This window comes from Neomonachus schauinslandi, chromosome 5 (genome assembly GCF_002201575.2).
Source record: "Neomonachus schauinslandi chromosome 5, ASM220157v2, whole genome shotgun sequence".
Classification (NCBI taxonomy): domain Eukaryota; kingdom Metazoa; phylum Chordata; class Mammalia; order Carnivora; family Phocidae; genus Neomonachus; species Neomonachus schauinslandi.
In genome coordinates, this window is record NC_058407.1 from 48,878,163 (window position 1) to 48,895,460 (window position 17,298).

Consider the following 17,298-nt stretch of genomic DNA (forward strand, 5'->3'; position numbering starts at 1 on the left):
TATTTCTCTTAATTTTTTGTGTATCCATTACAAGTTTTTGGTTTGTGGTTATCATGAAGGGTACATGTTGGGGGAGTAGGCAGGAGCTGTGGCTGCATAGTCCATGGGAAAATCAGCTGGGTAACCAATTCCTATGGCATTTGCATAGGGAACCCCAGAAGAACCAGGGCTATAAACAGGATTCATGATGTCAAGAACAGGCCATGTTGGAGGTAGCCTGCGCCTCAGTGACCAGCATATGCCAGCCCAGAGTGGGCTCAGGAAGGGGAAAATGCCTTGGAGGCTTACTCCAATGGGCATCTGAGCTGCGAGACCCCTGTCTCTGCCACCACCTCCCCCAACTGTGCTTTCAGTCACTCCATTCTGCCCAGCACACCTCTCCTGGCCTACAACGTTCCTGCTGAAAAATCATTTGATGACCTTACAGTGTTTTCTCTTGAATGGAACAGTTTGTTTTTCTTTTGCTTGCTGCTCTTAATGATTCTCTTTACTTTTTCCCATTTTAATTATTATGAGTGTTGGTGTGGACATCCTTGGGTTCATCTTGTTTGGGGCTGCATTTCGGCAGAAATTTTAGGGTACTCTGTGTGTAGAGTGTATTATCTCCTGTGAATAGTGACAGTTTTCTTCTCCCTACTACTGTTCCTTCTTTTACTCACCTAAACGCTATGGCTAGGACTTCCGTCATTACGTTGAATAAAAGTGGCAAGAATGTGGGCATCATGGTCCTGTTCCTTCTCTTACAGGAAAAACATTCCACTTTGTACTTTTGAGTATGATGTAATCACTGGCATTGCCAGGTGTGGCCTTTATTGGAGTACATTCCCTCTCCCAATTAGTTGAGAGATTTGGCTATAACCAGATGTGGAGGTTTGCTTTCAAATGTTTTTTTCTGAATCTGTTGAGAGGAACATACGATTTTTATGCTTTGTTTTATTAATGTGGTGTGTCACATTTGCTGATTTATGGATGTTCAACCATCCCTGCATCACAGAAGAAATCCCCATGGATCATGGTGTACAACTATTGTATGTATTGTTGAATTTGCTTTGCCAATATTTTGTTGATGATTGTTACAGCTCTGTTTGCTGGGGATCTTGGCCTCTATTTTTCTCTCTAGGGGGGGCCGGTTTTGCTATCAGGGTGATGCTGGTCTTGTAAAGTAAGTTTAAAAGTGTCCTCACATCTTCTGCTTGGCGACGAGTGTGAGAAGTTGTTTTCTTCGGTAGAATTGACCAGTGAAGCTGTCTGGTCCTGGATTTTTGTTGGGGGTCTTCTGATTACTGACTCAAGCTGGTACTGATACTCTGTCTATTCTGATTTTCTATTTCTTGAGGATTTGGTCTTGGGAGGTTATAGGTTTCCAGGAACTCATCCATTTCCATGGTGTCCCCTATTTTCTGAATTATAGGAGTCTCTTGTGATCCCTTGTATTTCTGTGATATCAGTTGGAATGTCTTCCCTTTCATTTCTGATTTTGAGGCCCCTCTCTTTTTTTTTCTTGGTGGGTCTAGCTAAAGGATGTGTCAATTTTGTTTCTGTTTTCAAAGAACCAGCTTTTAGTTTTACTGATCTTTCCTATTGCCTTGTTAGACTCCATTTCATTTATTTCCATGGGGATTTTTGTTATTTCCTTCCTTTGCCTGACTTTGGGATTCACTTTTGTTCTCTTTCTGGTTCCTTGAGGTGTTGTAAACTTTGGATGTTTATTTGAGATCTTCCTGGTTTCCTGTGGTAGGCACATATTGCTATGAACTTCCCTCCTAGAACTGCCTCATCTGCACCCCATCAGTTTCAGTATGATGCCAATCCATTCTCATTTGTCTCAGGGTTTGTATTGCTTTGTTTAGTTTTTCCTCTTGATTTCTTCCTTGATCCATTGGTTACTCAGGATCATGCAGTTTAATCTCTACGTAGTTGTGAATTTCCCAGTTTCCTTCTTGCACTTCATTTTGAGTGTCCTGGGATCGTGGTTGGAGAACATGCTTGACATGATTCAGTCTTCTTAAGTGTATTGAGGATTGTGGTGTGAGCCAACATAGGGTCTATCTTGGAGGATATTCATTGTGCTTATGAGCAAAAGTGTACTCAGCTGCTTTGAGATGGGGTGGTCTACACATATCCACAGAGTCCATCTGACTTATGTGTCATTTAAGGCCGATGTGTTTCCCTATTGATTTTCTGATGGATGACCTATCCCTTGATGTAGGTGGGGTACTAGTGTCCCCTGTGGCTGTTCTATCACTCTTTCTCCCTTTGGCCCTTTTAATATTGACTTAACATATGTAGGTGCCCCTTTATTGGGTGCACAAATATTTATAACATCATCATGTCTTCTTGTGGGATTGACCCCTTTATTTTTATATAATGCGCTTTGTTCTTTCTTGTTACAGCCTTCCCTTTCAGGTCTATTTTGTCTGATAGAAGTATAGCTCCTTCAGGTTTCTTTTGGTTTCCATTTGCATGGAATATATTTCTGCATACATTCACATTCAGTCTGTGTGTGTCCTTACATCTGATGTGAGTCTCTTTTAGGCCACAGACAGATGGGTCTAATTTTGCCAATCATTCAGCCACTCTGTCTTGTCATTGGAGCATTTGGTCCATTTACATTTCAAGGAATTATCAAGAGGTATGTGCTTATTGTCATTTTGTTATTGACTATTTTCTGGCTGTTTCTGTAATGCCTCTCCGTTCCTTTCTTTCTCCCTTGCTCTGTTCCTTTGTGGTTTGATGACTTTCTTTAGTGTTGTGCTGATACAGTGGATCCTTTTTTTTTTTTAAGATTTTATTTATTCATGAGAGACAGAGAGAGAGAGAGAGAGGCAGAGGGAGAAGCAGGCTCCCAAGGAGCAGGGAGCCCGATGCGGGACTCGATCCCAGGACACTGGGATCATGACCTGAGCCGAAGGCAGACGCTTAACCATCTGAGCCACCCAGGCGCCCAATACAGTGGAAACTTAACACAAGTTTGAACTGTGTGGGTTTACTTATACTTGGATTTTTGGGTTTTTTTTGTGAATACAGTACTCTGTATTTTCTCCTCCTGATGATTTCCTTTTTTTAAATTGAAGTACAGCTAATGTGCAGTGTTATATTTGTTGCAGATGTGCAATGTGATAATCGAACAGTCCTACACATTTTACTGTGCTCCTCAAGATAAGTGTACTCTTAATCCTTCTCATCTCTTTCACCCATCCTCTCTCCCTCACCCCCACCCCCCATCCCTGCCACCTCCATCTGGCAACTATCAGTCCATTCTCTGTATTTAAGAGTCTGTGTTTTGTGTTTTGTGTGTTTGTCTCTTTTTTCTTTGTATGTTCCTCTATTTTGTCTTAAATGCCACATTTGAGTGAAATATGGTATTTGTCTTTCTCTGGCTAACTATTTCATTTAGCCTTATACCCTCTAGGTCCATCCATGTCGTTGCAAATGGCAAGATTTCATTCCTTTTTGTGGCTGCACACTATTCTATTGTCCATAGATACCACATCTTCTCTATCCATTCATCTGTGATTGGACACTTGGGTTGCTGCCATATCTGGGCTGTTGTAAATAATCCTGCAAGAAACATATGGGTGCCTGTATCTCTTGGTGTTAGTATTTTCATTTCATCTCCTTTGGGTCAATACCCAGCAGTTGAGTTACTGGAGCCTACAATAATTACATTTTTAAATTTCTGAGAAACCTCCATAGCATTTTCTGCAGTGGCTCCCCCAATTGGCATTGCCACCAACAGTGCATGAAACTTCCTTTATCTCCACATCCCAACACTTGTTATTTCCTGTGCTTTTTAAGTTTAACCATTCTGACAGGTATGAAGTTGACATGTCTTGTGGTTTTAATTGGCATTTCCCGGGCGCCTGGGTGGCTCAGTTGGTTAAGTGACTGCCTTCGGCTCAGGTCATGATCCTGGAGTCCCGGGATCGAGTCCCACATCAGGCTCCCTGCTCAGCAGGGAGTCTGCTTCTCCCTCTGACTCTCCTCCCTCTCATGCTCTCTCTCATTCTCTCTCTCGCAAATAAATAAAATCTTAAAAAAAAAAAATAAATAATTGGCATTTCCCTGATGATTAGTGATGTTGAGCATCTTTTCATGTGTCTGTTGGCCATCTGGATGTCTTCTTTGGAAAAATGCCTATTCAAGTCCCCTGCCCATTTTTGTTTTCATTTGAGCTATTCGGGTGTTTGGTGTTGAGTTGTATGCTTTCTTTATCTATTTTGAATTTTAACCTCCTTGGCCTTCAGAATCAGGTGACAAATAGCATATTCTGGTCTTAGCCATAAAAACTGATGCCCTCATCAGGTTTGTGCAAATCTCTCCCTCAGGATATACTGACTGTGTTGATAGTGGCAGAAGCAGATCATGAAGATGACACTTCCTAAGATAAAAAGATAATAAACTGGCTCTTACTAGTTCCTTTGTTCTCAGAGTATCTCAACACGTCTCTGCCCCTACCAATTATGCTTTAAGATTAGCCAATAAATCTCTTTCACATAATAATGTCTGAGGACCCTTCAAATGGCTGCTTTTTTTTTTTTTTTAAAGATTTTATTTATTAATTTGACAGAGAGAGAGATAGCAAGAGCAGGAACACAAGCAGGGGGAGTGGGAGAGGGAGAAGCAGGCTTCCCGCAGAGCAGGGAGCCCGATGTGGGACTCGATCCCAGGACCCTGGGATCATGACCCGAGCCAAAGGCAGACGCTTAACGACTGAGCCACCCAGGCACCCCAAATGGCTGCTATTGTGCTGAGCTTTGGGATGAGTAATTCATGTGTTAGCCCTTTCAAAGGCATTTCTCTGCTGTCTCCTTTGGGTCTCATCAACATACGTGCTGTTGGTTTTTAAAGCCAGATATTTTGAGGGGTCATCCTCATGTGTAGGTGATGAAAGTTTGGATGCCTGATGTAGGGTACAAATTCTTCACTCCTCAGGGAGATGTTCCTCATTTGTGCTTTTCCTCCCAGTTGTGGGATGCTGCACCAGGGTTGGGGTTATGGTGAGACAACGTCTCAGCCTCTAATACCCATCTTGATGTGGTCCCCTCTTCTTGTTTGCCAATGTGAATGAGCTGCTCAGCTAGCTTTCCGGTCTTTTTCAGAGCAAATTTTTTCATACGTAGGTGTAGATTCAATGTGTCTATGGGAGGAGGTGGGTGTAGGACCTTCCTTCATTGCCATCTTGGACCACCCTCTCTCTTTTCTAAGTAATAGCATTCATTACCTTTTCTTGCTTTGTTTCATTTTTTTTTTTTAAAAAAACCTCCAAGACAATGCTATATTATAATGTTGTTAATTTAGTACCTTGCTCTAGCTCAAATTTGTTTTAATGTTTCACCATTTAGGATACTATTTATCATTTCTGATAACTACTCCATAGCTCCATAGTTTTACTATTTTAGTTTTCTAGTATCATGATTTATGCTTATATAGTTTATTTTTTTATTTTATTTTTTTTTAATTTTTTAAAGATTTTATTTATTTATTTGAGACAGAGAGAATGAGAAAGAGAGAGCACATGAGAGGGGGGAGGGTCAGAGGCAGAAGCAGGCTCCCTGCCGAGCAGGGAGCCCGATGCGGGACTTGATCCCGGGACTCCAGGATCATGACCTGAGCCGAAGGCAGTCGCTTAACCAACTGAGCCACCCAGGCGCCCTATGCTTATATAGTTTAAATATTGAATCATCCTAGCAGTCTCAAAATTTGCTGTAAAATGTTCTCAAAGTGCATCCCTCCCACCCCCTTTGGAAAAGCTCAACTAGTTGGCAATGGGAGTAATTTAAGGAAAATCCATAAGTGAACTATATTAAGCTCCTATAGCCGTTCATTTATGAACAAATGTAATTTTCAAAATATATTTGAGTGCTAAATATGTACTATAGTCTATGGTGTGGTGGGTGTGTATGTGTGTGTGTTAACCTTCTTAACAATCTTTTGAGGCTGGTCTATATAACTCTATTTTACTGATGAAGAAACAGACCTAAGGACATTAATAATTTGGCCAAAGTCCCACAACTAAGTAGTGGTAGAATCAGATTTGAACTCAGGTTTACAGCCTGAGCTTTTAACAACTGTTATAATGTTTCTCATTAATGCATTAGAAAAGAACAAGAAATAATAGAAGCTGCAAGATGGCAGACAAATGTCATATAGTATTTAATCAGTTTCAGAATTCTACTGAAATGACAGCAAACATTTGTAAAATATAAATCCAAACAATATAGAGAGCAAAAGAGAACGTCCAAGTATTTCAGCAACTCTGGCAAATTTCTAGAAGACAGAAAGCAGGGGGCATCAGAATAAAGGAAGTCACAAACCAGACAAAACAGGAATCCTTTTAGGCCAGCCAAGCCCCAGAGAGGACTCCAAGCTGTGAGACATTAGATGGAGTGGGCCGGAAAAACTGGCAGTATTCAGTTTTACATAAAGGCCTATCTGCGAACAGTTGTTTCAGTCGGCTCTTCCCTTTACCCTCCCCTACTCAGCAATCATAGGCATTGGCACAAGGAATAGCCGTACTCTCAGTGTCAACAGGTGCTTTTTAAAGAAAGTGGACTATATTACATGTATAAAAATGGGACAGGCTCCAAACATGGGAGTTGGCCCCTAGATTATGCCCTCCTTGTCACTTGGCAGGAAGGAAAACATCCTGGAGTCCTTGACTCAACCTACAAGATAGCATCCAGCCATATAAAGGGAAGAAAAAAACCAAGATATTCCAGTCAAAGGCATATTTTAAACCTGAGCAAAGGTATGAAGGTAAGGAACAACATGGTGGCTCAGGAAAATATTTCTTGCTGGAGATAAAGGTCAGTCCTAGATGTGACAGATACTAAAGCTAGAGGGGCAGACAGTGGCCAGATCTGGAGATTGTACTTGCCCTGGAGGCAAAAGGGAACAACTGAATACCGCAAGGAAGCGAAATGGTCAAGACCATTGTTTTGGCAACTGTGTAGAAAAAGGGAGTTGGGAATGAAGGCTTTCTGGGTATCTTAATATAGTCATTCCCAAAGTGTGGCCTGGGAACTTATGAGAAATACAAATTATTGGGCCCACACCCACCTACTGGACCTGAACCTCTGGAGGCAAGGCCCAGCAATCAGTTTTAATAAGCCCTCCCGGTGACTGTGATGCATCCTCATTTGAAACCACTCTTCTAAGGAACACCTCTTGAGGTAAGAGGTAAGGAACACCTCTTGAGGTAAGAGGTGTTCCTTATTCATCTTGTCCATGAAACTTTTCCGCCCCACCCATGTAGAATGGATCATATCCTCCGTTATCATCCCCTCTGTCTCCTACACCTACTTCTGCAGTAGAATTTTATGGTGGTGCTTTAGGTCAGTTTTGTTGTGGCAACCAGCACACTTCTTTATATCAGGTACTATCTCTCGCCTGCCTTTGCAGGTCAGCAGGACCTAGCAAAGCACTTAATAAATTAGTTTGCTGAATGAATGAACAGAAAATACTTACTAGGAGGCATTTGCAGTAGTCCAATCAATAGACAAGGAGGAAATGAGGTCTTGAGTCAAAAGTAGTTGGGATGGACCGGAGAAATATTTAGGAAATAAAATGGGCAGGATGCTAATAAGAGCTAACAATTATATAGCACTTACGGTGTAGCAGGCAGTTTTAAGTGCTTTACAAGTATTTCTATTTAATCCTCACAATAATCTTATGAGCTAGCTACTATTTTTATCACCATGTTATAAATGAGGAAACTGAGGCTAAGTAATTCACCCAAGTCAAACTAATATTCAGCTGACATTCAAACCCAGGCGATGTTTGGCAGCAGAATCCTCATTCTTTGCATTATTCTGCCTCCAAACTTGTGCTGAGATTGAGTGATTAGGTTGGGTAAATGGAGTGCTTTCAGCAAAGACATAAAGACAGGAAAAACCAGGGGAAAATGCTAAGTTCAGCTTTAGATATGCTGTGTTTGAGATACCTTTACAAGGTGTCTAGCAATGGTTTGATGTAATAGTTTGAAATATAGGCGCATGGACTGGGCTAGGTATACGGATTTTTTAAGATTTTATTTATTTGAGAGCGTGAGCGAGAGAGAGAGTGCACGCGCCCGCTAGCGCGCACAGGTGAGGCGGTAGGGGCAGAGGGAGGAGGAGCAGACTCCCTGCTGAGCAGGGAGCTCAAGGGAGACTCCATCCCAAGACTCTGGGATTTCGACGTGAGCTGGAGGCAGATGCCTAACTAAATGGCAGATGCTTAACCAACCGACTGAGCCACCCAAGTGCCCCTAAGGTATGCGGATTTTAAAATCAACATGCAAACAATGAAAAATGGATGGGATGACCTAGGAGGTATTTGTTACAAGTATCCCTACTTTTCAAAAGTTCATGTTACCCCACTGCGCTTTTAGGAAAGACCTACATTAGTACCTGTTTTCACTAACCAAAAGAAACCCTAAGAGGATCTTTGCATTTGCGGAAAAGCAAAAATAGCCTCTGTGGTCGTTTGGCAGCAAGCCGTTACAGGGGCAGTGAGCACTGCCAGCGGTGAGCCGCGCTGACTCCATTCCTGCAACCACACTCAGCATCTCTGTGTCAGGCTGCCACAGCTTCGAACAGTCTGTGGGCATCTGTGCTTTCTCTCCATTTGTTTTGTGTAACTGTTAGCAAGATGTGTCCTAAGGTGTTAGAAAAGCCTAAGAGGTTATTTTTGGGTCTGGGGATGCTCACAAACGTTTCCATACAAATTCACGAGAGTTGCATCTTCATTTTACCCCGTTCTGACTTATGAAAGGTTTCATAGGAAGCTCTACTTTCAGATAGCAGGGGAAACCTGTGTATATGAGACCTGTGGGCTGAAAGCCCTGGTGAATGATATTTGAGGGAATCTACGATACAATGGCCTCACAGGTATAAGGAGATTCCAGGAGACAGTAGAGTCCCAGAAGCCAAGGTAACAGGTAGCCTCATGAAGGGAGTGATGAACAGTACTAGTATCAATTAATTCAAGTAAGAAAAAGACTGAAGGCCATTTTGGCATCTAAGACGTCACTAAAATTGGCTTGCTATGATCACCAACAGAGGGATGAAAGCCAGGTTAGAATAGGGTAAGTGAAAAGACAGCAAGAAATTGGGAAAGCAAATCTCTGTCCCTGTAGATACAGGACATCTTGTGGAAGATGCAATAAAAATAAGTTTTTTAGATGAGACCTCAGTGTACTTTTGAGTGGAGCAGATGGAACCACTGGAAGTGGTGTTGAGAATAAAGGGAAGAAATGAAGAACCAACTTAACAAACCAAAAACCTGGGAGAGGTTTGTCCTGAGCTATAGGGTGGCAACTCAATCTCTGAGATGAGGACATGAGTGAAGACAGGAATGGATGTGAGAATTTTAGGTGGAGGGACGACCTTAATTTTACTGATAAAATGAGATTAATGGCAGTCCACTGGGTATGGAAAAGAAAGCTAAGTGTAAAACTTAAAGGAAGATTTAGGGAATGGAAGAGTAAGCATCCTTAAATGCAGTAAGAGGACAAGTAATTTTATAAATAAGCCCTTTCTAAAACCAACCAGGAGGTCAATGCTAGGTGGAAAACTGAAGGCTAGGATGGACTGAGAAAATGCGGTGGGAAATACAGACTGCAGGACTCTATGAAGTCAAAGATCAGGTTAGGGCCAGTGAGCACAGAATTTGGACAGGAAGTTGTAGTTAGAGGAGGTTACCAAAGGTTAAGTTCAAGTAGCTCTGAATTGAAACAGCTAAGTTGTAGCCCTCAGAGTGGTTGGTTGAAATAAACTTGATAAAAGCAAGAATCATAGGGTTGGAATATTGAGTAAGAGTAGCTACGTACATGTTAGAAGACACCAACATAGCTGGCACTTTTAGGGTGTAGTTTTGATTGCAAAAATACACTTGAAATGGCGGAGTGGGGGTAGGGACTTGAGGTAGGTGATCTATTTCTCATTGGCCTGGGTGCCAGTGTTAAAAGTGGGTAACAAAATCTTTACTCGGGAAAGGGTGAGGGTAGTTATGGAGGATAAAGAAAAGATGAGAGCAGTCAGGCACTGGCACTGAGCAAAGGAAAAGCTTGAGAGAAACTCAGTGGCAGGGTGATTGAAAACAACTTGTAATAGAGGTAGGGACATCTAATTTTGAGTTGTTTGTGGTGGGGCATGCAAGATGACATACCTCCTCTACCTCCCTTGCCTCTTAAAAAAAAAAAAACACAGCTCAGCTGAGCTTACTATTTTCACAAATGCCTTGTGAGTGAATGTTCAGCTATTATTTATGGCCGTGACTTCTTGCCCACCAAAATATGATCCTTAGTGATGTGTCATTGTCGGGCACAGGCAAGAGGAGAGATTGATTCGTTCACTTTCCCTTTGCCACGGCAATGGACAGCATTCCAAATGGTATCTTGGTCCTGCTGGGTCCCAGTGAGATGGGAAGCCAACCCCCCATGCTACCTACAATAGACATGTTGACTAATTAACAAGTTGTCCTAAACCCATTTTGGAGAATGTTCATATTGCGGTTTTAATTGTATATACTTCCGATATCCAATCAATGGCTCTCCTGTCAATTTTATTTCAAACATCTTGACTTCCTCTCCAAACTATAGTTGTTTGGCATAACCTTCCTTCCTACCTGCATTACCCCAATAATGTCCCAATTCATCAACAAATGTCTTACCTTCCTTTTAATCCATTCTCTAAACTGTAGCTAATTTTTCAAAAATACAAATCCGATTACATGACTGCCAAGCTTTTCAATCTATGGATTTAATTTCAGGGATGATGACAAGCCGAACTATTTACAAGGCCCCATATAATCTGCTCTCCCTAGCCTCTCATTACTCTCGCGAACTACAGCCACTCAGTTCTAAATACACCATGACCTCTTGTCTGTATGCTTTCGCCAGTTCTGTTCCCACTGGAGTACACAGCTTTCTTGGCTTAGGCTTGTTCTGAACCCCAGACGAAGAACCTCTCTGGTGCAAATCATACAGAACCCTGTATTTCCCCTATTACAACATTATTTCATAGTACTTATGCAGTGTGTCTTCCCCAGTATCAATCACATAGTACTGAAGAGTAGGAGGTACCAAGGGAAGGAGGAAAAAAAGGTAATTAGCTTTGCCTTGGATCCATTTACAGAAATGGAAGCATGGTAATAGATAAATCTTGCCTGCAGAACATGTGAGCAGGGGCTACAGATCAGCAGCGGGGCCTCTTATCTGGGCAGTGGCACATGCCCATCTGGTTAAAGCCTGACTGTACTTTAGAGGGCAATCGATGCTGAAACAAATTTCTAAATATTTTAAATGTAAATTTTAAGGACTGAATGATTTTCAAGGTTATTTTGGACTTAAACTCTGAGCCAACCGACCTCATTAGTATTTCAATAATCATGTAAAAAGAAAAGTTTTTTTTTTATGTCTCAGTTCTCCCAAGTGGTACTGAGATGGTCAAGAAGCTTGACAGACTAGTCGCTCAATGGTCTGCTTTTAGTTTTGTGGTAGTTTTTCTGTCACATGCCTACCATCATCAGTCTTTAAAATCCCATGTGTGGGTATCAAGATTCATACAGAAGCATTTTATTGTCTCCATACACCAACTAATCCTAGCAAAAATCTGCTATAGTCAGCTTAAGTTTAATAATGGCTTTCAAAGTTCAAATATATAGTTTTGGAATTATACAAAATAGCACTATTTGGCAGGACTTCACATATTATAGCTAAACAGGAAATTACCTGTACTGGGAAACAAGTCAATTGACTACTCTCTTGCAGAGAATATGAGCAATTTTGAAAACCTACATTTTAAGAATTCAAGAAAAATGTACTAGTTGCGCATGGCTACTGTGCTTACATTTTTTATACAGTGCATCGATCCCAAAGCACTCCAACTGCTTCATACTCCCCTACACAGTAGCAGCCCCTTTATACTATTTCTGCCAAGTGTGCAGAAAACATTTTATAACCAGAGAAAAACAGTACGTTAAGGGATTTAAGACCATCCATTCCCATCAGAGGAGGTTATACAGTAGAAACCTATTTCCACTAAATCATGAGTTGTACTTAATGATTAGGTTCATTAGAAGTAGTACTTAAGATAAATGGACACAAGAATGTCTGAAGTTTTGTCTGTTGGTTATAGCTGCTAGAAAGAAATCTCTGAAAGAGTGGTTCTTAATTGGGGGCAATTTTGCATTAACCCACCACCGACCTCCACTGGGGACATCTGGCAATATCTGAAGACAATTTTGGTTGTTAAAACTGGGGTTGGTGATGGTACTACGGGTAGTATCTAAGTGGAGAGAGGTGAGGGAATATCTTAAACATGCACAGGGCAGCCCTCATGACACAGAATTATCTAGTCCAAAATATCAACTGTGCCAAGGGTAAGAAATCCTGATCTAAAGATGTATTTTTCCACTGAAGTCTAAATTCTGGAGGAAAGCATGGATTTTTATATCTAGAATAAGGAGCCAGTTTTTTCCAACCCTTTTAGGAAAGCCTTAGTTCATAGACGATAACGATTCCAAACAAAATACACATTTGCATGTCTTCTAAAAATAAACTAGGATTATAGTAAGCTACTACCATCATAGTAAGGTAGCTACCCTTACCTAAGGAAGTTCCTAAGTTGGATTTATACTAAACGTGAAATGTCTGTGGAACAAGTAAAATACCTCTTCAGAGTAACAGGGTTAGTACAGGCTATTATAAACATGAGGTTATTATGGTACCATACATTACCCAGTTCTGGAGTATAATTCTTTAGATTTATGTGGGGGGGGGGAGAGAGAGAGCATTCTAGAAAAAAATCACTCAATGTGCATCAACCATTAGTTACTGATAATGGCTAAATACACACAAATTCCAATATTTCCTAATCTGGAAAATTTTCAGTTCACAGAACGTAAGCTTTTTCTCCAAGACCTAAGTAAAACAATTTGCCAAAATCATCACTGATAATCATTTAAGATCAGAATTAAAAGGTATGAAGAGGTCAGGATATTAAGATTCCCTCTACTAAAAATTTTATTCTGAAACCTGACACGCATTGACCTCACAGGGTCTAACGAAGTAAAATTACTTGCAATATTCCCTCCAGTAGTTTTAATTCCCTCCAGTTGGTTTTTATGATATCCAAAGAAAAACAGATCACAATTTGAATTTAGAACTAACTTTCTAAGAGCACAAACACGTTGCTCATAAATCTTGCCCTAACTTGCAGTAGAGGTGTTCACAAAAATGGTATTTTTCTAGTAATAGGAAAAGCAGTAATTTCACTGTTTATCTCTTAAGAAAATGGCCTTATGCCACCAAATACTTCTGTGTTCCATTTTTACAACCAAAGGTATCAAAGGAGTTTTATATTTAATTAACTGGAAAAGTCAGTGAAAACCAGAATATCCTTTTTCCAAACAGTAATATGAAGTGTTACTATATTGTCCATTTTCCACTCTACAAAGGATTAAATAAGATTTTAAAAAGATATGAATCTGGGGTGGCAGTGATTTGAAAAATAAGATTCAAGATACAGCTAGAATCCAAAATTTGCTAAAAATTTAAAGCTCCTTAACATCAAAACATTTACTAACCATAATATATGTAGAGAATGGCAGTTAATTTTAACAATTTAAATTTTTGGTAAAATTTAATGTGGGCAAAATGTTACTTCAACTTTTTAATTGTGAAGTATTGCCATATACTTTGTCATGTGGCTAAATAAAGCTTACATGGCTTATTAACTGTTTCAATGACCAGGGATTTTGAACATTATTAATGAACTGTATTATTTGTGGTTCAAGAGTGAGCTATAAAGTATCAAAACATCCCTTAGAACTGGTTAAATTAGATATGCCCCTATTATTTACCATTTGGTTAATTATGGTTACATAAATTTTTTGGTAAATATTCAAACATTTGATGAAGTCATCATACTCCTACCTTTTAAGCATTTTAATTCCCAATGGTTAGGAAGCTTCAGACCTCACTAACGTGAAGACCTGACCACATTTTTAAGAATTATCATTCAGTGCTACTGATTTTATATGTAAATTTTTACATTAGGCCTTGCCATACCAAATTTCCTTTCCGCTTTAGTTCCATAAAATAACCTCAAAATGCAACTCCCCATATTGAACTTTAGAACTACCTGGCTTTTTTTTTTTTTTTCTTAATAGTTGATGTGTCCTCAAGAAAATCAGCAAACAGTTTTTCTATGAACTTGTAGCTCTCCTGAGAAACCTACATATGGAGAACTGCTAAGCAGAACTTCCTAATAATATGTAAGACTGATAAGAGTAGTGTGAGTGGCAGACTATGACTGGACTCCACATCTTGCAACCTCCATTCTAGTATTGACCTGACCACTACAAGTACACAGTTAATCAGTAGGACTCAGCGTTTAAAATTTGCGTTTTCTTCTCCGTTATCTAATTTTGTCATGTACATAAATATATATATATGTAAATATATATATATTTTAAAAAGCACTAAAATCATATCTACTACTAGAAAAAAGTGTGATCTATTTTTGTATTAAAAGATAGACTTTCAGTATGTTAGAAAAATTAGCCATCTTCCAAGACTTAAAAAACCATGCCCTCTTGGAAGTTTAAAAAAAAAAAAATCCAATACATGAAAAGTATTTGGATTTAACTTTAGACAATTAACTAAGACATTCACACAACATATGCATGTCAGTCTCCTATATGGTCCTAGAGCCTGCAGTATTTTAATTTATTGTGAAACCATGTAACCAAATACTTAAATATATCCACAACATCTATACCACGGTAATGCATAGTACATAATATACTGACATCTCAAAATAAATTTCTATTACAGTTTTATGCAAATTATGGTATAAGATTATCACCTGCCACATTTTTGAAATGGCACCAACTTCATGTAACGTTCTATATTAATGTACTAAAATCCTTACTGGTAATGATGTCTTATGCATTATCATCTGAACATTTGAAATCAAGCTGTTAATCTAATAACCACAGTATGTTATCAATTAAAATCACTGCATATTCAGATGTTAAAGCAGGAAGTTATACAGCAGGAAAAGTATTTCTAATTCACAGTTTCAAAAATAAAGGGTGCAGTTTTCAAATATGATTGCTTAAATTGGTCAATTTAACAACTGCCTCCTTCAATACATGTAAACTATGTTTGCACAGCATTAGGAGATGTCTTTTATTTCAGAAATTAGTTCTTACTGTTACAGGAGCACCACAAATTTGAAGGAAGAGGCTACAGTGTGAAATGAGCTCACTGAAGGGTATGGTAAATAAAATTTTAACTACAATATAAGGTACTGCAAAGCTTTGTTTCCCCCCAGCACAGACCCCTTAATGAGGAAAAGTAGCCAACACTTACCAAATACAATATGTAAATTAGCTCTACAAGAAGGGAGGGGGAAATCTAACCCAACCAAAAGAAAATACTATATTAGCTAACAAACCTGTGATAGTCAGCTTCAGAATTTTCCTAAAAATAAAATTCAAAAGCATACACAGTATTTGTATCCTTCGATAAGGATTGCAGGGATCCAAAGGGAATGAAAGAAACATCTGGTTTTAAAAATTTCTAAGTGGAAACACACACACACAAATGGGTAACTGAGAAAAACTGAGTACTTAAATATTCAAATTTTAAATGTGTAAGAAAATTTATAATAGAAAAAGTGGCAAATTGTTATTGTGACTTGATTTGCTGAAAACATCTGCAAATTCACACTGGCATTAAGAAAACCAAAGTTTCAAAAATTTACTCCTCTCTCTCTCTCTCTCCAGATATGTTTTCTGTGCAAAAATAAATATCTGAAAATTGCACTAATACAATAATACTTATTTTAACTTTTGTTATTATGAATAATCTGCACATGCTGCTTTACAGACAATACATATTTGTAAACTTGCTCATGCAAAATTAGTGTGCGCAACAGGGATATCATTAATCCCCATACTTAAAAAATGATACCTTATCTTTTTAAACTGCCAAACCCTTTGAAATGTAACAAATCTTACACAGATGTTGTCTGCCAGCTAAAAATCAATTTATGTTGCTGAAACAAAAAGTTATACAAGAAAAACATGGTTTTCATCTTGCAGAATTTTTGATTTTTAAAAGAAAATTTATAAAAGAAAAGAAATTCATGGTCACAAAATTTTAACATTTTAATCCTAAACATTACAGGGCAAATAGATACTGGACCCTATCTCCATAAATCCTAACTTTTAGTTTCCATTTTTTAAATGTTGCCCTAACCACTAAGACATTAGTGGTTTTACAACCTCTGGAGATTGTGGAAATACATGTTTCTGAAAGAAATGCTACAAAAACAACAATGGAAGAAAGCCAAACTGTCTCCGTGAAGGAAAAAAAAAATATGGAACATTTTGAAGCCTTAAATACTTCTTTCCATGTTTTCTGATTAACCTGTCAATTCAGTGCATCATATGGTCAATATAATGGTCCCCATGTTGAACAAACATCTAACTAGTGTCCATTGATTCCAAGTTAGTAGATGATGAATCTTTTTGGATACTTTCAAAGATGGCCGCCAGCTCAGGGTTAGAACTGATCTGTGACTGGAATTCACTCATCAGTGGACTCTTCTCTGCTTCTGGAATGGTTAGCAGTGCTGCTACTGCTCTCATGGCAGATCGCTTTAGTTCATCTTGCTTTTCAAACTCCTGCTTTACTGAGTTTGCCTTCACCTGTAACATTGAGTAAATTTATACTGTGTGTTACAAAGACAACTCTTGAACAAAATTTAAGCATGTAGAAATTTCTGGTAAATAAAGCAAAGCTATTGTTTTATACGTCCAAAAGGTACATTCTACTCTAAACAGTTATTTTTAAACATTTTAGCAGTAACTGTTCTTCCTTTGAGGAAACATTTTATACCAACCCCCATATTAAAACAGAAAATCCAGAGCCATCATGGTTGAAACAAAAAATGGGACCCAGAGCCTTATCTTACCTGGTCATCAAGTCCTACTCCAGCCCCCAAGAACTACTCCTCTAGCTACCCTGTTTAGTCCTTATTCTTTAAGAACATCATGTACTGACCTCTCTGCCTTAATATGTATAATCATTTTTACATGAAAAGTCCTGTTTCACCTTCTGAATCTAAAAATAATTCGGACTTTCATTTTCAAGGTCCATTTTAAAAGTCATCATGCTCACAGAAAGCTTTCTCTGACTCCCTCCCCTACCCACCTCCACCAGAATTCATCATTTCCTCTTTTGTGTTCCTATCACACTTTATCCTGTATCAGCACTTCATCATATGTATCATATTATTG

The 17,298-nt window shown here is 39.0% G+C and overlaps 1 protein-coding gene across 2 annotated transcripts in view; it reads right to left on the reverse strand.

The window, feature by feature from the left end:
* Window positions 1-14,694: 14,694 nt before the first annotated feature.
* CAND1 (cullin associated and neddylation dissociated 1) overlaps window positions 14,695-17,298 on the reverse strand; it is a 42,398-nt gene continuing 39,794 nt past the window's right edge. For both annotated transcript variants that reach the window (XM_021678679.1, XM_021678680.1), the window contains exon 15: window positions 14,695-16,707. In XM_021678679.1, the coding sequence (XP_021534354.1) occupies window positions 16,483-16,707 (225 nt within the window). In that variant the 3' untranslated portion in view covers window positions 14,695-16,482. The remainder of the gene's footprint in view (window positions 16,708-17,298) is intronic.